Genomic DNA, 27,322 nt, shown 5'->3' on the forward strand with positions numbered 1-27,322 from the left:
TCCGAACGCCAATCCAAAGCATACAACCATCACCAGTTGGGACCTGAGAAGGGAAAGTTTTTGTTTCCATTTTCATCTTACCTGCCTGAGAAGGTCACCTGTCTAATAATATGGTCACTTTTCCCCATGACAATGGGTGGTTGTGCTGAATGAGGTGGGGTGTGTGTGTGTGGGGGGGGGGGGGGGGGGGGGGCGGGGGTGACACTTTAAAAAAATGCTGTAGTGAGCTTTTTACATTTTGCATTGTTGTCAACAAATGTAACACTGCAACTGCTTGGACAAGGCTTTTTTTGCAAAAAGTGTTTTTTAAAAATAAAAGTCATTGGCGAATTGTAATTATTGATTCCTTTTCGCTGTTTTTCTGTGCGGATAAGTTCAAGATGACAAGATGCAGTCCTTACATAATATCATCAAACCTGGCTGTCTGCATCTGGATGATGATAATCCCTACCGTCCGGTCAACTCTGGATTTCCACGATTACAAACTTCAAGGACTGGGGAATATCACGGAAAACATTGGAAAAGATAAAGTGGCTGGTTACTTCATGTTGCCTCACATATACAGGTGAATACAAATGTTTACTACAATGTAGTGAGCACTTTCTTCAACTTATAATATGTTGGGTTGGTGGCCCACAAAACTCATTTTGAAGCCAATTTGAACAAAAATTACTTCCCCCTTTTTATGTCACCATTTATTAGTTGAATTGTCACTCTTAACTTTATAAGCTGCTTCGTCAGCGAGCTGAAACTCTTTAGTTGTGCTTGTCAGACTTACAAGAAACGAAGGCATTTGAACCCCCCCCCCCCAAAAAAAAAAAAACTGTTGAAGAATTTGTATTAAGTCTAGGGTATCGTCCCAGTTACCCCAGGACATTAGGGGCCCCAGGTCTTTGAATTTGTTCAAGAAAATGCTGAGCCACCACTTTCTCACACAGGCCTCTATCTATAGTAAGTACTAGTACATCTATATATTTTGTTGCTACTGCTATTGCTGTTGGGTTAAATAGAATGGCATGCATATATATATATATATATATATATATATATATATATATATATATATATATATATATATATATATATATATATATATATATATGTGTGTGTGTGTGTGTGTGTGTGTGTGTGTGTGTGTGTGTGTGTGTGTGTGTGTGTGTGTGTGTGTGTGTGTGTACTATACACATTTAAATTTTGCTACAGAAGTAGTGTGCTCATTTCTTTTCCTAGAGTATTTATCAATGCTGGATCATCCCGGGAAGCTATGGATAGCACCAAAGTCTCAAAAAAATGTCAGAACATTTTACACAACTACCGCAAGGCCTTGTCAGAGAAAGATGTTGCGGCATGGAAAAGTGAGAGCTTTTTGTTTGAAATACTTTGCTGTTCAGTCCATGAACGATTTAGTTTATGTTTAAAAAAAAGAATTATTTAACTTAGTCTTTGGCTGTTTTGTAAGGTGCTATAGTTATTTATACCACTGATTTTACCATGGAATATATCTTTTTTAAAGGGTTCTGATGCATAGCTCAGAAAGATTGTTGATCAGATTGATAGAGGGATATCTGGAATACTTAGTGTACCGTGATGATTTTTATCTTTCGCTTCGTGTTGAAAGTTTCCAGTCACCACGAAGCAAACTTAGACTGTTGAAAGAGGAATTGAGCTATGGAAAAAATGGAGGGCATTCACATACACAAAAAAGAAGCTTTAATTGGAATGAAGTTAAAATTAACATCCCCCTTGCTATTTTGGTAAGATAATATGGTTCAGTAGCTCATTGATGGCCTTGGGCTAGTGACGTAGCGAGCGCTCAGTACTGATATGTTAGCCACGAGCGCTTCCTAAGGGGCTTGCTGTTATGCTGACACCCGTATAGTAAGGTAACGTCATTTCACAGCACTTCTGTTTACATGTTTAAACCATTGAACCAACATAATGTGCCAACTGTTATATACTCAAAACGCATGAACCACTTCCAGTTTTGAGAAAATCATTTTTTTTCTCTTCCTTTAAAAAGTGTGTATCCAGATTGAGATGCTGTGAGCTGGAGGCCGTTGTCACAACATTTCTTACATTTCAGTGTATGATGCTACAGGAAAGCAGCCGTCTGGGGTGTTGTTTGGTGGTACTGCCTGGAAAAGCAGCTATGATCAGTGTGTAGTGGAAGTTCTGAAGGACAAAAGTGCAGACTCCAAAAGTGTCAGCCTTTCACCACAGTTTTGTGCCGTGTACATGTCTTCAGCCCCGTGGATTCCATCACTCGTCAAAGCATTTGTATGTCTTTCTTATGGTATTTGGTGTTTTTTCTTTTATTGTAAATATATTATGCAAGATCATTAATTTGTGTAGCTATTGAGTTGTTCATTGCACTCACGTGTTTTGAGATACTGGGTAAAACCTCAATAATGTTCTCTCAAAACGGTGTTTCCAACTCCCTACTTTAAGTGACTGTATCTAAAGAGCCAAAGCAGTTAGTCTGTACTGTTTTCACCCTCTCACAGGATTTGAACAAATCTTTTAACTCATTATCTCCGGAGTAGGTTTCCCACTCTGCCGGGGCCCTCTTTTGGTACGAAACATAAAAGTGACATATATACGTCTTTAATCTGTTTGATCAAAAGAAATGATACTTTTGTGAAAGTTCTTCATCTAAAAAAACCTCCCGGTAAAAGAGACCTGTTTCGGCAATTTCCAAAAATTAATACTATGTCAAAGTTGTTGTAAAGGAATGTGCTCGAGCCACTTTCAGGGGCTCACCGACACATTGGTCCTGACCTTGAGCTGCTGGCAGCGGCTTGCTGGAGATAAGGAGTAAATGGGATGCCTTCAAGTGGTATTTTGTCAAAATACTGTTTATAATTTTTTGAAAATGTATCTTGATTGCTCTGAAATGTGAGAAAAATGGTTAGCCTCCTGGGCTGGAAGGTACACTGATCTGTAAAACCTCTGAATTAATATTTTGAATTTCCATACGAGAGGAAAAGATCTTGCAGGGTTGAAAAAAATATTGGGATGACCTGGACTTGCCCTTGAACATATTTTCATTAAACCTCCTAGTAGAGCAAAATGCTAAAATTTTGGCCTGTGTTTCTGTTAAAGCATGATAAAACACTGTTTTAAGCTCTTCATTTGAAGTATCTGTTTTTTTCTAGTTGTTCTTGTCTGGAAATGAGATGCACATATGGAATGAAACTTTTGTAGTATAAAATTTAAAGTCGTGTATCCCCTTAATGTTCTATATGTTCATGCTAAAATGTTATTTCCAGTAATGCAGTTTGTTAGGTGCATACCACTGTTATTCACATATTCCGTCTCTACTGTGCATTGCTGTATCTTTTCTGTCATCTTCAGAAAGTTCCATTCTCTATGCAAGTCCCCTCTTTCTTTGTGGACGTTTGTGTACCCAAGCTATGCTCCAAGTCGGACATTTTCAACCTTGTGGATGCATGTAAGAATAAGCTCACATTGGATACACTTTCATGACCCACATGTGTATATGTCTTTTTTATTTGATAAAATAAGTTTGGTGACTGGCATCCCTCTACATTTGCTTCAATGTGTCACATTTACAACACAATGGTTTGGCGTGATTGATGAAACCGCTCTGATAACTTTGATATAGGGAAAGTCAACAGAGAAAGAGATCAGTGGGAAAAGTCAAGTTTTAGGAACTTTGTGATGATTCAAAACATGGACCAGGTCCTTTTGGAGACTGTCAGCAGGCTTTTGTTGATGTGGACACTCTAGCAGGATGGGGGATTAGCCACAATTTGTCCGTTGATCCAAACTCTGAGCCACAATAACCAAGTAATAAACGATACTGCTGTGTGCAAAATGACACTCTTGACCACAGACCATCTGCTTCAGGGATACATAAACAACAAGACAATTCTAAAATGAATTTGCAGCCAGAGTCAGTATCATTTTGAGACAAGCTTTCTTCCAGCTCGGTCGCACTTTGACGGACTGCTTCATTTGTGAGGAAAACTGGATTGCCACATGAAGAATGAGGAGGAAGGAGGAGAAAAAAACCCCTTTAAAAATCAAAACAAACGCATAGCAAATAAGTCTGCCTGATCAGCATGACACATGGAGAGTAATGGCCACCACATCATTTGAGGATGAAGGTTTCTCTGGTAACAGTAAAGTATAAGTCATCATATCTTTGAGTCATGCCAATCACAGCCTGCTGTTTTATGTTCTGTAAGACAACTGTCGTACCTTAGCGGCCCCCATGATGACCTGGGATGTTGTGCATTAGGTCAAGTAGTTTAGGGGGGGGGGCTACCTAACTCATACTGAATTTCTTACCTCACTGTCTAAACAAGCTCATAAATAATGTTGGCATTGACATGTGCATTTCTTTTATATCATCTGAATGTAATGTTGCATTTTCGTTGCATACTTGGGTGTAATGATTCAGCTCTTTCTTGTTGTTTGCAGAATATGTGAGTTTGATTCCTGTGTGAGTGTTTCTGTGTGTCTGCTGGGATATTGTATTTCATAAAGCTAGGGTTGACCCTGACTAGCAGGGTGGAATCAGCCAGCCTCTGACTCTGAGGTGGTCTAAATTGTGTCTCTCCATGGGGTCATTCAACGTTGGCTGTATATTATTTGCATTGAATTGTTCTGATTGCAGTCTTGAAACGGAACACCAGAGACCGCAATGTGACAGTGGAGTCTGTATCCTGCCAGTATTCCCACCAAATCACAAAGGACCCTGCAGCACTCATTTCTGTGTAAGTAGATTTGTCTCCACTATAATAGCATATATACAGTCGAATCTGTCACAAGGGAGCCAGAAAAAAAAATTCCATATTAGAAATTAGATATTAGAAGAGGGAGGTATCCGGAAGACCAGCCTTGCATGTGGTAAATGTATTTTTTTGTGCTGAGATTCAAAAATTGGAAATGTTCTTCTATGCTTAGTAACAATTTGAGTTATTGGGTCGGGTCTGCTGTATTCTTGGCTTGCTGTATTTCGTCAAACATTTGAGTGTGTGAAGATAACATTTCTTTTGGTTTGTAATGTATGAAACTAGCTATTCTCTTGCTTGTAATGTGTGAAGATAGTAATGCTGTTGTATTGTCTTGTGTGATAATAGCAATCCTTATGTTTCATACTATGTAAAGACAGCAGTCCTGTTGTTATAAGTGTGGCGATAGCAGAACCCTTGTTTTATTATGTATGAAGTATGAAGAAAGGACTGCTATATTTTGAACGGTGACGATAGCAATCCTGTTGCTCTAGAGCTTTTATTCTGTGAACTCAAGTACACAAAAAGAAAGCCCAGATTTTTCTTTTGCTGCAGAGGAATTTAGATTTCAACAAAAAAAAAATCCATTTCCTCAGACTGGTTTTGTGTTTTTTCCTGCTGATGACACTGCTGGGTTCCTTGTATGAGTTCATTGTCAAGTGGCATGATGATTGGGGAGAGGAATGTACTTCAGATGAATGGATTTGGCCTGTCGGGAATAAAATGCCAGAAGGTGTCCTCTCATGGTTCCTTGTTTCTAAGTAAGTAAAGTCCCCTACTAATCCAGGGATGGTTGGTTTGCCTTTTGATAAACATCTGTGCTACATGTATTTTGTAAAACTATAACCTTTGCTGCTTTTGCTGGTAAATAGTTTTATGTGTATGTCGTGATATATTGCATTATGGTTCTTGTTTATTTGAGGGCCAAATTTCCATTATTGTCATTTCCAGCCTTGCAAATGGGTGCCCTTTGTTAGTTTTAAACATATGTTCTTTTTTCTCAATATTTGGCAGAATTGCTCAGCAGCTCCGACCGAAATCATTGTCAGAGGTAGAAGTGATCAAGGTTGTGCAGTGGGAGGATGACTCACTGGAGGAGGTTGGGCTAAATATGAAACTCGTTTCCTCTACTGTCATTGTCTTTTGAAGTCCCTGCCAAATTTTAGTAGATGGTGACTGTAGGATGTGGAACTAAAGCCCAGCTTTCATGGGTTTTATCTTTGGAGAATTGCTGTTGACTCGCAGATCAAAGGACCCTGTCAGCTCTTGCCTTTACTCCCCTGAAATGTCCATTGGTGCCTGTAGATCAATGGTTTAGCTCTTGATCTCTATAGCAAGCAGAAGTTGTGAGCTCAATCCTCACATCGTACAGTTACTTGTCAACCTAAATAGACCCAAAAGAATTTTTAAAGAAAAACACAAAATACAGTGGAGTCCGCTCTAGATCAAAAACATAACTTAACTGAACAAAATCTGGCCGTCCTACAGATTTTGGTTTAAGCTGACTCCACTGAATCTCAGAAACTAATAATCTGTGATGGATATAAAGTTGAAATTGGTGTGTGGTTGTCAGGTGCTCTGGTGTGGTTTGCTCTTTCTCTCCTATCAAACATCTATCGCCCTTTGCTCGCCTTCTTCTTGTGTTTGTAACTCTTTTGTAACACCTCTAATCTTTGGCACCTATATGACTCTTTACCGTAAAACTCGCACAAAACCTTTTAAAAAAATGTAAAGTTGAAATTCGTATAAAACAGATAAAAATGAAGTGGAAAAGTGCTGTGCAGTACTTGCGCATGCGACGGGAGAGATAGTAATATAATACCTGTTTATTTGACCAATAGGTGTCTGTTCTAACTTGTGTTGTACCGTAACTCCACAACAGAGTCTGCCTAGGTTTATCGAGGACCAGAAGAATGAGGCTGATGGTAGGAGTTCTCGTCGCAAGTCACGTGTCAGTTTTCATTTCTCTGATAAACCTTACAGGCAAAAGTTATGTGGAAATAATTCTTGCTTCTGGTGTTTGTCAATTCCGTTTTTTTTGGTTGTCGAGATTGGTTTTGTTTTGATTTCATTTTGTAGGTTTTTTTTTGGTCTTTTTTGTTTTAGTCAAAGTTTTTTTTTGGGTGTTTGATTCATACTCGTACGTTGGTTTTATTTTGTTTTTTGTGTACAAAATTGAGCATGAATTTTGATATGAAACGTGTAATGTCAGCACAACAACAGCACAGGCTGAGGAAAAAAATTTGTGCACCTAGTGCTTCTCAAAGAGCATTTCGTTAACTCCTATGCAGAGATATATATCTTTGATACTGTTGTGGGTGGTTGCTGCAGGGTACCACTTGTAGTTTCTGCCAATTTTTTTTTACTTGGATGTTCTGTCTGTTTGCCTTCTTTTCTGCACCAAACAGCTGCTTTTGGTTGGTGCGGGTGGTTGGTGGGTGCTTTAATGTGGTTTGCTCCTTCTTCCTATTAAACATCTATCCTCGTTATCTCTCCTCCTCTTTTTGTGTGTTTGTTACTATCTTTTAACACCTCTAATCTTCAACGCTAGTATATGACCTAATTGTGTTGCAAATGCCGTAAAATGCCTACAAAAATTAAACAGATTCTCATTAGTTAACTCCAACAGAGATATCCCCACCCTTTCTTTCTTACAGTGTTCTCCACACTGTTTCTCTCTCACTACCAATGTGTGTGCTATGGTGGTTTGGTCCTTCACCGTCGCATGCAGAAGGCCTAAGTCTGATTCCCATGTGAGCAGCTTTTTTTTTTGGGGGGGGGGGGGGTGGTGTTTGGGTCTGTCTGCTGGGATGTTGTATCCTTTTCAACGCAGGTTGGTTCTGACAGGCAGGGTTGCGCCATCCTACATGATCTAAATTGAGTCAATGGGGCTGTAATTTCAATTACTATTACATCTGTTCTTTTATAGTTGGCTTCTGCCATTAGAAACAATACCAGACAGTCGAGAAGGTCGATAGCTGCAGAAAGTAAATTATCAGAAAAGTCCAGTCTGACCCCCGGCTTCTTGGATGCTCGGAGGCTTACAGCTAAACCAGGTTCCTTTGAACTGCGACCTTCCCACCGCATCAAGAGGTACGTGGCTTCAGGTGAGAAAACAGTTTCCTGCTTGACAATTCTGTAAAATCTTCAATTTTTGGACATTTGAGATTTTTCTTCCTAACCGTTTATCTTGTTGAATAGTCCTTTAATTGCTATAAGTATGTTTAGGAGGTGGTATGTTTGATTTTACTACTGATAACTTTTTTTTTCTTGGGAGAGGGTTTTCCCACTAATGCTAGACCATCTTTTAGTATGAAACCTAAAAGCGACATACGAGGGAGTGAGATGCAAAATCCTCTAAGCGACATTTTGGAAAAAACTGAGATTGTACATTGTTACTGGCTATTAGATACACAATGTGTTTTAGGCCCAAACCCAAAACATACTTCATAAAAGTCACCAAAAAATCTTCTTTTTTCGCATGTTCGTTCGTATAGCAGCATTATTTTTAAAAAGCTGATCTTCTCAAGAGTGCTAAAATGGATGAAGCGGGTTTTGCATCTCAGCCCCTTCTAGATCTATATATATGTATGATTCACTGAATTGGTTATCAAATCAAAACTAGTGAACCTATTTTGAAAGTTATTTATCCAATGAAAGAAATCCTGGTTATAGAGACCTGTTTCTGGCAATTGTTGAATACGAATATGAAGTCAAAGTAGGTATAAAGGAGTGCCCAACCCACTGCCAACAGCTCACCGACACAGTGGTTCTGACCACGAGCTGCTGAGAGCAGGTTGCCAGAGATAAGGAGTTAAAGACCGGATTAAGTGGTTTCATTCATGTTTGTATTCATGCGGGATAGAAAAGGAGTGCATCTGATGTAGTTTGGCTTGCACATAAGGCTAACATGTGGCTTCTATTTGTTTTATTGAAATGACTTTGCCCGTACAGTCAGAAATATCACAAAAAACCCAAAGTAGTTCTTGATCCTCCAGTACAATTTGTTGGAAATGAGCACTTGGCAGTCAGCAGAAGTGGAAAAATGTTTTTGACAACAGCCACAATAGTCTGTTAGGTTGGGCATCCCTCACATGTTTTATGTCTAAATCAATAGAATTAAACCATATTGGAGGCGAGCTGCCTGCTTGGGCCAATCCATAACTGAGAGGGATACAGTATCCCATCGAAAACAAATGAGATACTTGATGAAATGGAGTTTCACTCATGGGAAGTGTACTTGTTTCTTTTTAGAGTAAAGGCAAAGAGCCGAACCCGTACATCTCTTTCACTAGTTTTAGTGGACATGCCAGCAAATGGTGTTATTGGTAAAATAATTTTAAGGATCTGTTTTCAAAGAATACCAGACTGTAGCCATCATTCAAATTTACAATTTTCTCCTTTTTTTTCTCTCACAAGAAAATGTTTTCACGGACCTGTTGCTGTCATTTTCATTCCGAGCCAATGCCAGCTATTTGCTATTTGCCGATTCGTTGGACAAGCTGCACCCTCTGAATGGTGTGCGTGTGATGAGCATCACTTGGATAGTCATGGGAAATGTTGTTGGCATTTTGTACAGCCACCCTGAGCTGCTGAGTAAGTGGATGATCTAGTAGATACCGCAAAGAAAATGTTCAAAGTGCTCGAAAGTAGGTTCTCTATACCTGATCAGAAAGAGCTGTGACTTTCACTATTTAAATCATTTAAAGCACTGAATGACTAAAAAAATGTAAACACGGTTTGAATTCAGTCAAAAGTGGTACTTTGAAGAGTTACACAATTATTTAATGACTATGCACATACTCATTTATTTTTTCTTCACGTAGCCGATGATAATGCTGAGGCATACAAAGACTGAAAGAATCCTCAGGTTTATAATTCCCATTCTGTAAAAACATAAAATTGTATGTAAATGGCTTTTCAGTGAACATATTTTACTTGCTACACCACAAAAACCAATTCCAGAGGCCTGTTGCTTGAAAATTTCTTCTTCTGTTAAGCTAAAACTTAATAAAGTTGTTGATATAAGCAATGAAGGGTATAATCGGAATTCTTTTTGCAAGTGGCTTGTGATCTGTCTGTAAAAGTTAAAAGGTGGTGAACACTTAAAGTATGCTCAGTGTTGTTTTCTCTCTCCCACCAGATAACCAACTGTGGTTAGTTCGCATGGCTCAGTCCTGGTGGATGCAAGCTTTCATCAACACAACCTTGGCTGCTGACTCTTTTTTCATACTGAGGTGAAGTGACTTTGTGGTCCCTTCTCTTTACCAGCATACTGATCTAATGTGACATAATATTTTACGTCCCTTTAGAGACAAATCATATTGGAGGTGGAATGCTTTGACCCTGCCTATCATGTCCAACCCAGGTTGAGAGGGAACCAATGCCCCAGCAGATAGACAGAGATACGTGATTTAAAAAAAAACAAAGTCTCCCCGCTTGGGAATTGAAATAACATCTTCTGCTTGTGCGCCATGGTGAAATGTCTAAGCATCACCCAACAAATGCTGGTCCAATACTGAAACTGTCTTGGTTGGTGCAATAATGGACCCAACAGTTGAGTGGTTTGTGGGCAGAGGTTCTCGGAAGAATGTCAAGCAAAGTTAGTTGAGCCTTGTTTTAAATGTGTGAACCTTTTGAGGTGTCTTTTTAAAGTTTAGTTTTAGTAAGGGTTTAACGGTACTTATAACACAGTACGGTCACATAATTGCCGACGATTGGAGGTGTTACAAGAGAGTAACGAACGCAAAAAGGAAGGGAGAGGTAAGGTTGACACATGTTTGATGGGAAAGAAGGAGCATACCAGGCTAGAGCACCTACCAACCATCCACATTTGATGTGGGTTTTTTTAGCAAGACCTATTAACGTTTGTTCAAAAAGAGGGGATGCGCTGTGGAGGTGTGTCTGTTTAATACTGCATTATAGTTTGAGCCATTCCAAGTTACGTATGCCGCCATATTGACACTACGTTTTAATACATATCAAAGTGTAGTTGTGGATGCCCATCAATTAATTCAAAGTAAGTTACATGTACTTGTATAACTGTAGAGGAAGGTTACCTCTGACAAAAAACAAAGAATGGCTCTATCACAGCCTCATGTAGTTTTTTTTTTCAGCAGATCAGAATCTCATGTGACACTGCAATTTAACTTTTTATGGAATGGCTTATTTCCTGAAAATCTGCACTATCTGTTCCATGATAACATGTATAAGCATTTGTTCGTTATTTTCTTAAGAACTCATGAGATGGGTGAGTGGAGGTTTTTTGGGGTTTGGTGGTTGGAAGGGGGGGGGGGAGGAAGTGGTTACTTATTTATTCCCGAGAATCATTACTTGAGCTAGATCTTGATTGGCGTCTGTTCTTGTACACAGTGGCACTCTGGGGGCTTATAACTTCCTGTCCATAAAATCTGAGATGGACAAGGAGAGGAATCCGTGTAATGTGTTGAGTGTGAAGGAGTACACCTTGATGATAGTTCATCGCATCATCAGGTCAGTGGCAGTGTTGTGTGCTGTTCTTGCTTGAGCACTCCCGATGTCTTGCGGAGGGGCCGAAATTAGTTTGTAGAGTTACCAAAAAGTGAAAATGTGGAGGAGCAGCTGTAGTTTATGTGGCGCGGATAATACCCGTTTGTTTGGTGTTGAAAGTGTTTTTAGTATTTGAAGTTAATGGTGCAATCTTTAGTGGCAATGCTTCTCATTGGTTTATTTTCCTGTGTGCTGAATGGTTTCATCAGGGGGGCTCATATGTATTTGGTGAAAATTACTTGTTAATTTCCAAGGATCTCAGAAATCCTTTTTTTTCCCTATGTGGAAGTGGCATGCCCCTTGATTGTTCTAAAAACTTTCACATATTTTCTTTTGGTTAGAACACAGTGTACTGACCATAATATGTTACTGTTGTATTATAAAGCGCTCGGAGTCTGTGTACTCTAATAGGGCATACATGCTATATATAAATGCCATATTATATATATATTATATATTATATATATAATTATGGATGTTTTGCTCCCCCATTGACACAGTTTAGAGCTTTAAAGAGGATGGCTGCTTTGACCCCTCTGTCAGGGCCAACTGAGGCTGAGAGGGATACAACATCTTAGCAGTCAGATGAAAATACACTCACCATCATCATCCAGTGCCAGAACTGTGGCAGACATCTGCGATCATGGTTCTCCATTCATTCCTTTGCTTGGATGCTCTTGAAAAAGCTATCTGTGTTTCCATTTGTTTAGGTTCCCTAAGTAGGTTGCTCTGGGCCTACCTCTACCTCGTTTGCCTTCAATTTCACCAGTGAGAGCTAGCTAGATGTTCAAGACCTTTATGTCTATTCAGGTGTCCCAAAAACAGCATTTGTCGTTTCCTGACTGTTTTTAACAGTGAGCGTCCCACGTGGGCTTCATCAAGCAATACCTCATTTGATTTCTTTTCCTTCCACGATATTCTCAGCAGTCTCCTAAAAAAACACATTTCTGTTGCTTCTATTTTATTTTCACTGTCTTTAGTATTTGTACTGCATTCACAGCCATATGGAAGGGTTGACCATACATAGCATTTCAGAACTTTCATTTTTGTAGTCATTTTTCAGGATTCGGCTCATTACTTTTCTGGATTAAAAAAAACAAAAACTCTCATGGATTTTTTGCAAACGTGAACACTACTGCAGGAAAAAAATTCATTAAAAATGTTCTAGGACATTTAGGAAAAATTCATCTCACAGATTTGTAGATCTATGGTTTGCCAAGATGCATGCAAAAAAGCAATTTATTTCCATGGAAAAAAAGTGTGGTATTAATTACATAAGCTGTGTCAACAAAATCCAATTTGGCCGCCGTATCCATGGAAACAAAACTTTTTTTTATCCAAATTGATTGCGGATTTTAAGACTCCTTACTATGTTTGTTATATGTGTAAATTTTGGTAGCATTTGGTCCACTAATAAGCGAGATAGCCTTCAGCTGTAGCCCCCCCCCCCTCTTAAGAACAATAGGAAATGTTAGAAAAATAAATGTGAAAAAACATAAAGTGCATACATTTGGGACAGGATCTTCCCAAACTACATCATTCTGTTGCTGCTGGGAACCAACATCCTTCCCTACCTGGGCACAGGCCCTCACTGGAAGATTCGCACTCAAGTTTCACAGACCTGCAAACGCAACTGGTGGTCCAACGTTTTGTTTGTCAACAACTTTTACGACCCGGACCATATGGTAGGAGTTGTCTTCACAGTTCTATGTTTGGAAAAAAATTAAAAGTTGCTGTAAATATTACCTGCCCCCAGCGATACAATTTAGATAATTTTGGTTGCAAGGTGCTTTTACGTTGACTGTCATGTCCAACACGGGTTGAGTGCGTTACAGTACTTCAGCAGAAAGGCAGAGATAAATAAAATACCCCCCCCCCCCAAATGCCTCTCCACTCACGTCTTCTGTGTGTGGTGGCCTGGAACCTTACTGTTACCCCACAAAAGTGAGTGTTCTGTGTTTGGTTCTGTTACTTAGATTTTAACTTTGGTGTGTTTTTATTTCCATAGCAGTGGTTGTAATTGTAGTGCTTTCATTAGTGGTTGTGACTGTTGAAGCTGACTCGCAGGTTGTTTATGTTAACTTTTAGTGTGGATTGTTGGTGGGTGCTCTGGTGTGGTTTGCTCCTTCTTTCCTATAAAAAAAACTATCGTCCTTCTCTCTCCTCCTTTTTTGTGTTTGTTACTCTCTTGTAACACCTCTAATCTTCGGCACTTATGTGGCCTTTATAGGGCCATAATATTCTTACGAAAACTAAAAAAACCAAAACTTTTAGTGGTACTTACTTGTAATGTTCTATGGGCAACTAGGAATAGCACATTGTGTCAACTTCTGTGATGTCCGTGGTAAGCCTCAGAGCTAAATACGCAATGTACTGAGTAAGTCATAAGGCAACAAAGGGGTTAAAGGAATCCTTATGTTGATGGAAACACCTCAAATGAACAAAATCTACTCTTATTGTGTTGTTGGAGTTGATGTTGTTGTTATCGATCCAGCAATAGCAGGGCTCTCGCCCTTCTGTCCAATGCCATGTAGTGATAAGTGAAGGTGCGCTGCAGTTACTGTATTGTTCCATAGTGTTGTCAATGTTAGGTCTCGGAGGGAGAAGGGTAGCTCTGATGTCATTTAGGGCTGTGCAGTGGAACAGGCGATGATCCACAGTCTCATATGTATAGTCACACAAAGGACACATTGTGTAAAGCATAAAGTTTTAAAGCAAAATGCTCCCATACAAATGTGCCCAGAAATGTATGGAGAATTATTACTGTGTTTGAGTAAGGTTTGACTAACCTTATTGATGCCTGAGCATTTTAAAAATTTGTTCTTCTCTTTTTTCCAGTGCCTTTCACACACTTACTTCTTGGCCAACGATTTCCAGTTTTTCCTTTTCTCCCCAATTGTGCTGGTACCTTTGATATGGTGAGTATTTGCCTATGTGTTTTGATTATTGTGATAGGTGTAGTTTGAAGGTGCATAGATATATGTGTTTATTGTCAGGTTTCCTCACGTGTAAGTTTGATTCTCTTGTGACCAGTCTTGTGATGATGGCTGTTGAATATGTGCTTGCCAAAAAGGGGTAAAGTATCTTTGTTTGAAGTGTGAGAGAGGTGATATTTTTTTTCTTTCCTTCTTTACCAGAAGGTTTCCTCCTAGAAGAGAGTCCAGACAGAGACAGAGAACCTGTGCTTTTCCTTTTGAAAAGACACATGGTAGGTATGTTTTTTGATGGTGCTGAAATATGAGGGTCTGAATTGGTTGCATCTTTCAGTATAAGGTGTCTGAGGTACCCCCCCTTTTTTTTGTTGGCTGACGCTGGACTATTTTTATCAGAACACGCTGGGAATGTTGCTTTTTATCCGTTTGTTAATTAGCAACATCAGTGCCAATTTATCAATTCTCACACTGAATAGAGAAAGGTTCTCTCTTTGAGATTTGGTAACCTCGGACCCGTTTCCTGAGCATCTTTTTAGATAGGTGTTTAATGTCGCTCACTGAGGGCATTCTGTCTAAAGTCGAGTAAAGACAGTATGCTCAGGCTTTGATCGTGGGCATGGGTCAATAGGGTTCATTAAAGAAAGACATATCAGTAGGCTTAAAATAATGTTTCTCAGGCATATAGTGGGAGAACCTCACCAGCTGAAATGTTTTTTTAAAGGGATTTTTTCAATAAGTTGACGTGGTAACGGCCACTCTTTGATTTTGTTTTAGTTTGATGTTAACATGCCACTATACCTTGTAAGATTTTATCGATATTTGTGCTTTTGTGTTTTCAGTTTTTGAAACCGTCGTGATAGTTTTCTTTCTCAACTTACAAGAAACAAATTTTTTATTCATGATCTGCATACATCTCTGGTCTGATAACGGGATTGACTGATTCTGACGGTTCGTGGGTTATTACTTGTATTAATTTGTTTTTCCTTCTTGAAGATGTGGGGGGGGGGGGGGGGGAGCTCTCGTGGCCTGGAGGTTAAGGTGTTGGCCTCTCATTCAAAGGTCCTAGGTTCGAATCCGGGTATCGACCATAACATTTTCTTCTTTAAAATTGTTTCCTTTCACCTCCTTTCCTGCTCTCTAGCAATGTTCTGTCGTCTGCTTTCGTCTCCTCTCTCTGTCCTCACCCCCTCACTTCCTTTGCCTCCTCCTGTGGGCTCCTTTTCTCTTTCTGAAGCCTTTCTACTGTTTTTCCCTGGCTCCTTCTTACTACTGCCTTTCAGCGACACCCCTAATCTTCTGGTAGGAAAGATCTACACCTAGCCTTCTCGGACAAGGGCGAAAAATCTCGGAGGGTCCGTGGGCAAGTTGCACACGTTAAAGATCCCTTGGTGGTCTAAAATCTATAAGAGTCGGCTTCGGCCGCCACCCGGGCAAAATTCAAAATGTCCTACCAACTGTAAAAGTTTAATATGTCTCGCGCACCCATATGACCTTATGCAGTTGCGACCGCCGTGAAACACTCCCCCCCCCCCCCCCATAAAAAAAAATATTTAAAAAAAATAAATAAATAAAAAAATAAAATAAAAGAAGATTGTTGTTCTTCACATTTTTATTTTAAATAAACAATGAATCTGTTGTGCCCCACAGTAAACCCAGTCTGGGCTTTACTCTGATTGGTATCTGTGTGGTGTTCTTCACATTTTTATTTCAAAATATCAATGAATCTGTTGTGCCCCACAGTAAACCCAGTCTGGGCTTTACTCTGATTGGTATCTGTGTGGTGTTCTTCACATTTTTATTTCAAAATATCAATGAATCTGTTGTGCCCTACAGTAAACCCAGTGTGGGCTTTACTCTGATTGGTGTCTGTGTGGTGCTGGAGATGATGGTGGTTGCTGGTCTCAGTCGCGGCAACAACGGCAACGTGCTCAGGTGAGATTGTCGGTAGTTCTTGGACAGAACAGAAATCAAAGGAGGAAGTACTGAAAGAAACTCAGGTCGGCTGCCCGCAAATGAGAACAATTAGAAAGTGACAAATGGGGTTTCTGGGACACTTGACTCGACAAAAGGGCTTTGAACGTCTTGCTCAGGGAAGAAATGGAAAGCAAACGAGGCAGAGGCAGACCCAGAGAACGTTATTCGGAAAACCTGAACAGATGGGTGACGATGGAAATAAAGATAATATGGGATTATATCATTTAGAGCTTCTGAGCGGAGAAGTGAATGGAGAACTATGATCAACGATGTCTGGCACTTATGATAATGATGATGATGATAAAGAGTCTGCTCTGAATGTGACCTGGAAGACTTAGTGTAACCCTCTGTTTCCTTCGTCCTTTAGTTTCCATGATTATTGTCTGAAGAGTGCACCGCTGAATAGTTTTTAAAGTTTTTCAGATATAGAAGGCCTGTTTATGGTTTTAACTTTCTGTCATCTCTCTCCAAAGTGATTGTAAATGTTTTCACCCCCATCACCTCAAAGACAAAGTGCAATTATTTAAGAGGCAGGACGTTTGATTTTGCTTGTTATGATCCACCTGGACTGAGTGGGATTCAGCATTGTGGCAGATAGGCTGAGATGCTCTTTGAAATAGACGGGAATCAAACTCAATTTTTCAGCCATGCAACATCAAAGAGCACATCAGATCAAGGTGGTATATTATATTATATCTTCTCATATCCCCCCTCTTCACCCCCCAATGCTCTAAATGGTGTAAAGTACTGTATCGTTTCCCCTGCCAACCCTCCTTTCCCTTCTCCTCTTCTCTTCTCTCAACCCTTCCCTCCTTCCTTGGTTGGAGGGTGCCACTGGTATGTCCTACTTGTTTACTTTCTACTCTGTCAGTCTGTCTGTTTGCCTTCCTTTTTCTCTGCACTGAATTACCATTATTGTGTTTATGTGCTTCTCTTTTCTCAAACAAACAAACCTCCTGTTCACAGCATGCACGTCAACAAGTACTGGTCCATGATCTACACCAAGCCGTACAGTCGTATTGGGGTTTACTGCATCGGTCTGGGACTGGGCTACATTCTCTATCACTATGACAGGACCTGGAAGCTCAAGAAGGTCAGTGCGCTATCAGTCTGCTGACCGCGGTCATCAGGTGGGAACTTTAGATCGAGGGAAAAGCAACCGGACGCACGATGTGCTTTATATTGAGGGTAACCCGATGGATACACGATGTGTCTTCATATCGAGGTAATCAGACTTGCACATGGTGTGGCTTTATACCAGGGTTTGTTAAATGGGCACATGGTGTACCGAGCTCGAAAAGACCAACATCCACAACTTGATATCAATTGACATTATAGTCGCTCTGAAGATTTCTGGTTAGATATTGGGATTGCTTTGAGAGCTAATGCATTGAAACTTGGCTATGGCGAGGTCATTGGGCCTGACCTCTCCCAAGTTCGTTACACTAGTGCTTTATCAACATATATTTATTTAAGTACAAGTGGGAAGAACATGTATTTAAGTACAAGTGGGAAGAACTGTACGCACCCGTCTGCTTTGAGGGACTGAATGGATGAATGAGGCAGCGACGACTTTGGGTAAATGCTGTGAAGTGCAAGACATCCAAAGGGGCAGCGCATGGGTCAGCGTCACTGACACACCCGAGCAGTATACTCGAGTCGCAGCAACCTTAGGCAGAGAATGTCATGAGTGGCCAGAGGGAGCAACCTATACTGTAGTAGAGACGCTGATAGAGGAGAATAAGGAGAATAGTGAACAAGGCGACGTAGTCATCTTCACAGATGGATCAGTACAGCGTGGTGTCAAATCTGGATGGGCTTTCAGCGCCCGTGTAAACGGGGTCATACAGAGAGAGCTGTCAGGCGCCACCAGTATAACCACGTCCAGCATGTGCAGTGAAATGAAAGCCACCACAGAAGCCCTTAACTGGATTAAGATGACGGAGTATCAGTCTTCCATCCTCGTCACCGACTCAATGAGTACCTTAGAAAAAGTGAAGAAACACATGATGTATGCAGACTGGTGAGAGGCAATACGAAGCAGCAGACTCACAAGGATTGTCTGGAATTTTAGACCTAGTCATGCAGGAGTTCAAGGCAATGATCGTGCTGATAAGCTAGCCGGCCAGGCAGAGATTGGCTGCACCATGTATTTAGATCCACCAACAGTCATGGCAGCATTGACAGAGAAGATGAAGGCACCACATCACTCACAATTGATAGACTAAGGGAAGTTGGTGTCTCTAGAGGGTCGGGGAGAGACAGCAACCTACGTAGAAAAGCAAGAAGAATATCCAATCAGCTGTTAACTGGCACGATCAGCAGGCAGACACTTTCATGGATCCTGGAGAGGAGGGAGGAGCAGCTACAGCATTGTGCCGCCTGCAATGATGCCTGTTCTCCAACCAAGTAGGAAAGTATGTAAGTACAAGTGTCCATTGTCTCTTTAAATCACATATTTATTTGTCCATGGCTGCTGTTTCTAAGTCTTATCTTTAGTTTTGTAACTTGTCTTTCAGAAAAGTTGACAGAGAGCTAGATGCATTGGCATATTCTCCAAAAAATTCGCTCCCCCCCCCCTCCCTCATTTGCGACTGCATAATTTCTACAAAGAATTGAAATGGTCTTGCAAAATATGTTGGACTCTGTTGAAGCGCTGGCTATGTAACGATTTATGGACCCATATTGAGCATTAAGAAATTTTCTGTTAATCTTCATTGGATCAAAATCAGGCTGCTGACAGTTTTCCACTCTTGTTTACATTTTGTCGATACTTCTTTGAAAGTTGTGAAGGGACTAGGTGGACATTTCGGGGCTTTATTAAGGAAGCAGCTGGGCTATTTGTGTACGATGGTGAACACTTTTATTTATATTTGAATGAGATAAGGATCTGGCTGAGGATGAGTGGGAAGTAGAGGTTTCTGTCGTTGACTTTGTCAGAATAAGCATAGATGTGTATTGCTATTTAGAATATATATAGGTCTTGTAATTAAATTCCTGCATGTGGTTGAATGATGCATCTGATGTGATATGTACATTTTTTTCAGCTTTACTTCTCTTTTCATATTAAATTTTACTGAGAATAATATATAATTTGAACTTTTTATGCATACCTGCATGTGTTTTTATGTTCCTGTGCAGCAAAGAAAAATTTCTCTCTGGTATAATAAAGTATTATCTTATCTTATCTGATCTTGTCTTACCTTATCTTGATGATGACAATCAAGTGGTATAAAATCACAGTCTTTGTGTACTTCCAGATGCCCCTATACACTGGCTGGGTATTGGCAGTTACTGTGACAACCGTCCTGACCTTTGTTACGTTAGATCAAAATGGAGCTGGCTCAAATTATGTCTGGAGCTGGACGGAGATAGCTGTCTACGAAGCGTTATCCCGGCCCGCTTGGTCACTGGCTCTCTCCTGGGTCATATTTACCTCGTCCACTGGACAAGGAGGTTGGTGGACAGTTACACCGAGGCAGGGGTCTCAAACCTGCCTCAAACCTGAACCAACTGAGTAGAAAGAATAATTGATAATATTATGCTTGATGCTTTGTTCTAAAAAAGACAAGAAATGTGTCACAAGGCGCATCAGACGCTTGTACAGTTTTGGGCTTATAGTATAGAGTTATTGGTAGTGTCTTAAAGCTTGTTCATTTGTCTTGCTTTTGAGAAAAAACATTCCTATTTGTTTAGTGTAAAAGTCAAGATATTTGAGATTGAAGAAGGTGGGGTTCACCTGGTGTCAGAGGTAGAATAAGCCTGAATATGGGCCCCAAAATTCGGTGACTTCCAAAGCTTGAGTGTCCTTGGAAACTGCAAATTAACATTTTTTTATGGTCATCAATGTTTTTCATTAAAATCTACCCACAAATGTGTCACAATCCGGTGGAATCAGGCACTCATCAAATCTTGTTTATGTGGAGTTTTTGGTATCATCTTAAAACTTGTTTATTTGTCTTGCTTTTGAAGAATGAGTGCCCATCTATCTTGGGAAAAAAAAAAGTGGAGATATTTGCGATTAATGAGGTGGGGGTCACCCGGTATCAGATGAAATTAGTGATAAAATGGCTTCCAAATTTTGGGGAATACCTAAGCTTAAGAGTCTTGGAAACTACAAGTTTACATTTTTTGTGTGCTTTAACTCTTTATCTCCGGCTTGCGGTTGGAACTGCTGCTCGGCGTATTCTTTTACGACGACTTCGACATCAAATTACTCTTCGGCAATTGCCGAAAACAGATCTCTGTTATCTGGATTTCGTTCATTAGATGAAGAAGTATCAAAATAGGTTCACTTGTTTTGGTTTGATGACCAAGGTAGTGACATTTTCGTCATTTTTGGATTTAGTACCCAAAAAGGGCCCGGCATTGTGGGTTTACCCCTCTCGGAGATACAGAGTTAACTCACTGGAGACTGGGCCTCTTTCAGGTCAGCATGCACTGGAGACTGGCATTTTGGGGGGTATTTCAATGTTTCAAACAGCATCCTTCCCAAAGCCATAAAACCACCATTTTTACACGCATAACAGATCTAAATATGCCCAATAGGACACAGAAAACAGAAAGGCAATCTCTTTTATAGTGTTTTAGAAATGATTTTTTGAAAATATGCTGAAATTTGCCGCTTGCCAAAATTTGTTAATGTAATGCATTGTGTAAAAAAACCCAACAAAACACCCCCAAAAATCACCCTTGTGTGTGTCTTTTGTTGTGTTTTGTGTTTCAAAATGAATTTTTAAAAAGTTCAAACTCACGAATAGGCAGGTAATCGATATGGCAATCATTATGTATTAGCTGGGTATTCCACTTCAGTGTGTAAAAAACAGGGCTTCAGACAAAGCGTAATTTTGCATTTGAAAGCGAAGTCTAGATCTAGAACTTTCGCTATCCTAATCAATGCTTTGATGCTAATTTACATTGAAATCAGGATTCCCATGGTCTGAAATATCATAATCAGAATTTTTTGAACTGCCAAAATCGTCAAACACTTGAAAAATGTTTGCTTTCAAACATCTCTCGTCCTGATCTCTCCTCCTTTTTTTGTGTTTGTTACTCTCTTGTAACACCTAATCTTCACCCCCCCCCCCCCCAAAAAAAAAATAAAAAATTGTTAGTGTGTTATCTTTAAAAAAAATGTTATTCCCCCCCCCCCCCCTTGTAGCTCTGGTGGGCAACAGCATAACTTACTTACTTAATATTAATGTGTTATTTCTCTCCTTCTAGCTCTGGTGGGCAACAGCATAACTTACTTAATTAATATTAATGTGTTATTTCTCTCCTTCTAGCTCTGGTGGGCAAATTCCTGTCTGCGCGTTTGTTCCTTCCACTGTGCCGGATCACCTATGGTGTGTTCCTGCTGCATCCTGTGATCATCATCGTCATCCTAGAGTCTTCCCCGTACAGTATGGCGCTCACACTCGGCCAACTGGTGATTTTGAGGAGCTGCATTTTGTTAAGGAGTAGTGATTTGGTTGTTTTTTTCCCTCCTTCGTATTTTCTTGGGGAGTTCACTTTTTGAAAAGTGAGAGTTCTTTTTGAGGTTGACTTGCTTGCAGTAAATAACAATAATAATGATATATAACATTTATATAGCGCATTTCCAAAAAAGTAGCTCAATGCGCTTTACATTGGAATACCCATTTTTCAAAGACCTTTCTTACTTCTTCCTTTCTTCTCATGCAATATACATTAATACACACACACACACACACACACACACACACACACACACACACACACACACACACAGAGAGATTATTTTCATCCAGACATAGGAACAGAACAACTATAATGAAAAATAACGTTAAAAGCTTATGAAGGATAGGCCTGTAGGAACAGAAAATGTTTAAGATGTCTTTTGAAGCTATCAAATGTTTTTATTTGTCTTGGTTTCATGGGTAATCTGTTCCACATAAATGGACCAAGATATGATATGATTTGTATGATTTTACAGGTTTCACAAGTAGGGTGTTATCGTTTGATGATCTTAGGTTTCTCCCTGGCTTATAAATACTGATAAGTTCTTGTAGATAAAAAGGAGTAGTTTTATTTACACTTTGAAACACATGACGCAGATTTTAAAGATTATTCTTTCTTTTACAGGGAGCCAATGCAGTTCTTTTAATAATGGAGTGACATGGTCTCGTTTTTTAGATCTTGTTATGTCTAGCGGCATTGTTTTGAATTACTTGTACACGATTCAAATATTTGTTGTTCAGACCTGCTAGGAGTGAGTTGCAATAGTCTAATCTAGATAGGATAAGAGATGTTACCAGTGTTTTTGTGGTCTCTTCGTTTAAGTACTTTCGAACTAGGCGCTAGGCTTATCCTTCTCAGCTGAAAATAAAGGGATTTGGACAGAGATCCTACAAACGAGCCCATTGTAAGTGGTGGTCAATATATACACCGAGATTCCTGACAACTTCTTTACTAGATGTCATATACCCATATAAATCAAAGTTGACACTTTCCAGATCTTTATTTAATCGTGGATTTTTTTATAAGAATGATGTCTGTCTAGTATGAGCAGTTGTATCCCTTGACACCCCTCATCCTTCCTGAACAATAGGGTTAAGCTTGGTTCCAAACAAAAGTAATTTTTTCTTCTCTCTGCTGCCGTACCAAATGTGTCCTTGACCTGTGTTGAAAAGCTAACGTAATGCTACAGTATACACATACATGTCACGACGTTGTTGAATCAGGCGCTCGTAAATTTTTGGACGTGTGGAGTTATTGGTATCAACTACAAGCTTGTTTGTTTGCCTTGTTTTCCTTGAAACAAATACCCATCTATCTTAAATAGAAGTCAAGGTATTTGCGACTGAAGGAGATGAGGTCACCTGGTTTCAGTGGTAAAATTAGCGAGAAAATTGCTGCCATCTTTGATAATTTCAATAGCTTGAGAGTCCACGAAAACGATGAAATTTCATACTTTGTGCCTTTAATCAACATTTTCCAGTAAAATTCACACGTAAATGTGTTTTTGTATGGACACGAAAAATATTGAGCCCAAAAACAAAAATTCGATAAAAATTGCCAAACTGGCGGAAAAATGCCTAGTTCTTCGATTTCATTATTTTGATGAGCGCCTGATTTCACCACGATGCCTCACATTTATCATATTAAGTAGTTTGGATGACAGGCATTCTCTTTTCTTTGATCCATTACCTAACGTATTCTTGACTATTCGTAACTTTGACAATTGAAACAGTGATGCAGAATACGCTGGATCTGTTGAAGCACACACTGTGCAGAAAGGTAGTTTCTTATATTCACTCTATGTCATATAACGTATTGCTCGCCGAACAAGTTGCATTGAAATGTAGGGCCTAGACTGGCTAGGCCTAGAGTAGGGGAGTATACATGTAGTTTTATAAACCTGTGTGCAACTCGTTATGTACATCTAAGCCTAGCCTATCACTGTTTAGTTACCGGGAGAGAAAAATGCCTTAATTTGACACGTCTTTACCCTTGCTGATGTTCCTACCAGGGAACGCTTATGCCTTACCCCCCCCCCCCTCAGATAATTTTACGTGCATACAGCCACAAGTGTGCTGGCCGCCTGTCAAAACTTTTCCGACTCTGGCACATAAATAATAATAATAATAATAATAATATATAACATTTATATAGCGCATTTCCAAAAAAAGTAGCTCAATGCGCTTTACATTGGAATACCCATTTTTCAAAAACCTTTCTTACTACTTCCTTTCTTCTCAAGCAATATACATTAATGCACACACACACACACATACACACACACAGACTATTTTCATCCAGACATAGGAACAGCACAAATATAATGAAAGATAACGTTAAAATCTTATGAAGGATAGGCCTGTAGGAACAGAAAATGTTTAAGATGTCTTTTGAAGCTATCAAGAGTTCTTATTTGTCTTAGTTTCATGGGTAATCTGTTCCACATAAATGGACCAAGATATGAGAAAGATCTCTCTCCATATGATTTGTATGATTTTACAGGTGTCACAAGTAGGGTGTTATCGTTTGATGATCTTAGGTTTCTCCCTGGTTTATATATACTGATAAGTTCTTGTAGATAAAAAGGAGCAGTTTTATTTACACATTTGAAACACATGACGCAGATTTTAAATATTATTCGTTCTTTTACAGGGAGCCAATGCAGTTCTTTTAATAATGGAATGACATGGTCTCGTTTTTTCGATCTTGTTATCAGTCTAGCGGCATTGTTTTGAATTACTTGTAAACGATTCAAATATTTGTTGTTCAGACCTGCTCATATGTTCATATCATACACTAACGCACATTTTGCTTGCGTCAACAACAACGCAAGTATTGATGTGGAAGATGGCATCTGATTGGTTGGCAATCATATTAAGGCTATTTATGTCTTTGATAGGTCAGTTGTAGTGTGGTGTATAGTGTGCAATAAATGTGTAATGAGCCACATTGCAGAGCAATTAACAGTCCTGTGGAATAGGCAAGAGAAGATAAGTTTTGTTATGGGAGAAAAATGTGGGAAGCCTCATCAGCAGGGGCTGATTGCCATGCAAGTTACTCCATTTAATCTGAGTTTTTATTGTGTGTGTTCATTATATTTACAAGGTATTTTGTTGATTTTTAATTACTGTACTGGAAATATTAAAAAAGGGGGAATCCTTCTCCTTTCCTTGAATCCTTGGGTGTTATATTCATGATTCACCGTATTTGGTAAAGCCTGAGCAGCGCACTGGATTGAGTGAAGATATTTTGAAAAAGAAAAAGAACAATTCAGACCCTACATGCTCAGATTTCAACTTTGACCTTCCACGTGTTGGTCAAGTTTGTAACAACTGTGCCCGTGGGGCCCTCTAGTGGAAAGTTGTACAACCACAGATTGTTGGAAGCAGATTGGAGAATTATTGAAAATTACTGAGCATTTGCAGCTGTGTTTGGAATATGTTCTTGATGAATTTCATGTTTGCGTTTTGTGTTTACTTTTCTTGATTGAACAAGTTATCATTTTCGCCCAGATTTTTTAACAGCAACCACATTGTTTGCCCTACATGAAACCTGCCATTGTGTAAGCTGTGGAGAATTTTGTTTTATTGTGAAGTGCCTAGAGCCGCCAGAGAGTGGGGGCAATAGAAGTAAAAGTGATTTTACTATTATAATTGTTATTATTTTTGTTGATAATTCATTATATTATTATCACTATTACAGCTAATATTTTCCATCTACATCTCCCCCCCCCTCCACCCCTCCAGCTGATGTTCTCCTTCTGCGTCCTCGCCCTGTCCCATCTGATGTCCTTTGCCATGATGTGCTGTGTGGAGTTTCCGGTCACGGCATTCGAGAGTTTTGTCATCCTCCGCTACAAGGATTGGCAGGACCGCCGCAGGGCAAGGAAACTGATCGGCTTAGTGTAGGCTAGACACAGAAAGGGCATTGCTATTTGAGAAGAGTTTTTCTTTTTTCTTTTAGCAGGATTATTTTTCGTTTCATCCTGATTGTTTTTGTGTGGTGACGCATGAGTGTTCAAGTTGTTGCAAGAGTGAACATTTGTGTATACAATGGATGTCCCTTAGGTTGGAGTTTGATAACAATGTTTTTGGACATGATAATGTGCTCATTGTGCAGTCTACTTTTTGCATACGGGTACAGCAGCTAAGTTTGTTGTTGGTACATCACTCTTGTAGAAATATAAATATGTGGTATTTTTGTTGAGAAAGAAGGTGGGATGAGTATCACTGATCTCCCAGCCTCTACGAACAGACTTCAGGGTTTGTTCAGGGTTTGTGGAAACTGCTTTAGGCTTTAGGGAGTGCATGCCGGCCCATTACTAGTTTAGCTCTTTACCAAATCCATATTTATTTATTTCTCTATCATTTATATTGTTGTTTCATGATGATAATAAATTTAACTTTCATGAAGAATATTATCATTCCTTTCATTTATAATCATTATTTCATTTTTTATGTTTGGTCTGTCCCTCCTTTTCTTTTCATGTGTTTTGGTTGTTAAAATCTTTACCAATGATATCTGAAATGCTGCATATTTGTTTACCACTGATTCAGTTTCCATGAAGTGGTATTTCTACTTACGACTAATGCTTTTCTTCCTATGGGAGACTTACAGGAAAACCCTGTTAATGCACGTTTCATATGCCAGAAAATTTCTTCTTGCTCAGCAGATTTCATGTGAACGGAAGTTGGAATGCATAGAATAAAGAAGGGGGTTGGGGGGGGGGGGGGGGGGGGGGGCTTTAGATTGGTATTTGAAATCCTTTTCAGACATCGTGAAACTTGTGTTAAATGGCTTCCTGTTAAAAAAAAGTCTACTATTTGTCTGGTTGTCACAGGAATGCTCATTACTCTAGGAATGTTATGCACAGACCAAAGTGATACATTTCTAAAGGTTAATGCTAAGTAATAAATGAATTGAAGTGGTACAACTAGTTGTTTTTTATTTTTTGGCAGTGGGCCCTCGTTATCTTTGTCTTATCTTTTAATTCCATACAGGACTTTGTTTAACATGAACTTGTTCAACTCAAAATTCCTGTTATATAGTCCATGCCGGCTTTAAGCACGGTCATCGGGAGAAAGCATAAGTGTAGGCCCCTACTTAATGCCGAGGCGTGCTTGAGTGCAAAGTAAACATGATCCAGAGATTTTCATGTAGAACATTTCATTAATTATTTGCCTTTGTTCGTAACTCGTGGTCGTGCAAAAGTGTGTGCTGTCATTTTTATCCGTCATGATAGTTTTTGTTTGTTTGTTTTGTTTTGTGGTCGAATGGGAAATGAAAACTTAATTTAGACAGCCAGTCACAATACAGCACACTAAGCCAACACACTGCCTGTGCGTACCACTGCCCGCTGTGCCACATTCATACCACCGCCTTCTTCACACCTCGCGTGTGATACATAATCAGGATTAATGGAGAGCGGGGGGCAAAAAGGAGAAATCACAGCCAGCTTCCTTTTCTCGTCTCCCCGACTCTCTTTGCATTTTTTCCTTCTGTGTGTAGCTTTGCCGTGGGCAAGAGAGCCTATATCCACACGCGCGGCTGAGTGCATCTCTCTGCCTTCCTCTCCCCGCGTGCGCGTATGTGTGAGTGTGTCTCCATCACTTGTGTTCTTTGTATTTTTTTAACGCACTTACTGCTGCG

General features: G+C 39.6%; 2 protein-coding genes across 3 annotated transcripts; both read left to right on the forward strand.

Annotated features, from left to right (window-relative positions):
• Positions 1-353: 353 nt before the first annotated feature.
• On the forward strand, positions 354-8,570 carry LOC118477395. The gene is made up of 10 exons (XM_035968775.1): positions 354-565; positions 1,231-1,355; positions 2,084-2,277; positions 3,355-3,451; positions 4,643-4,742; positions 5,357-5,521; positions 5,775-5,859; positions 6,643-6,819; positions 7,690-7,867; positions 8,515-8,570. The coding sequence occupies exons 1-10, from the start codon at positions 381-383 to the stop codon at positions 8,568-8,570; spliced, it is 1,362 nt and encodes a 453-aa protein (XP_035824668.1). The 5' UTR covers positions 354-380.
• Positions 7,611-26,370, forward strand: LOC101856563 (nose resistant to fluoxetine protein 6). Of its 2 annotated transcripts, XM_005094406.3 has the most exons (11): positions 7,611-7,867; positions 9,180-9,356; positions 9,904-9,997; positions 11,133-11,252; positions 12,808-12,973; positions 14,127-14,206; positions 16,055-16,153; positions 17,162-17,288; positions 19,456-19,651; positions 21,481-21,623; positions 25,420-26,370. In XM_005094406.3, the coding sequence occupies exons 2-11, from the start codon at positions 9,290-9,292 to the stop codon at positions 25,579-25,581; spliced, it is 1,254 nt and encodes a 417-aa protein (XP_005094463.2). In that variant the 5' UTR covers positions 7,611-7,867; positions 9,180-9,289; the 3' UTR covers positions 25,582-26,370. The 2 variants fall into 2 exon arrangements, with proteins under 2 accessions (XP_005094463.2, XP_035824662.1); XM_035968769.1 differs by having other exon boundaries at positions 7,611-9,356.
• Positions 26,371-27,322: the final 952 nt, after the last annotated feature.

This window comes from Aplysia californica, unplaced genomic scaffold, assembly GCF_000002075.1.
Source record: "Aplysia californica isolate F4 #8 unplaced genomic scaffold, AplCal3.0 scaffold00081, whole genome shotgun sequence".
NCBI classification, from domain to species: domain Eukaryota; kingdom Metazoa; phylum Mollusca; class Gastropoda; order Aplysiida; family Aplysiidae; genus Aplysia; species Aplysia californica.

Bases quoted from the DNA above. Each gene is read 5' to 3' on its own strand.
- LOC118477395 (XM_035968775.1), top strand. From the start codon at position 381: ATGACAAGATGCAGTCCTTACATAATATCATCAAACCTGGCTGTCTGC. The intron at 2,278-3,354 runs GTATGTCTTTCT...TGTCATCTTCAG, and splicing joins CATCACTCGTCAAAGCATTT to AAAGTTCCATTCTCTATGCA. The intron at 7,868-8,514 runs GTGAGAAAACAG...CACTGCCAACAG, and splicing joins CAAGAGGTACGTGGCTTCAG to CTCACCGACACAGTGGTTCT.
- LOC101856563 (XM_035968769.1), top strand. From the start codon at position 9,290: ATGAGCATCACTTGGATAGTCATGGGAAATGTTGTTGGCATTTTGTAC. The intron at 11,253-12,807 runs GTCAGTGGCAGT...CATTTGGGACAG, and splicing joins ATAGTTCATCGCATCATCAG to GATCTTCCCAAACTACATCA. The intron at 19,652-21,480 runs GTTGGTGGACAG...CTCTCCTTCTAG, and splicing joins CTCGTCCACTGGACAAGGAG to CTCTGGTGGGCAAATTCCTG.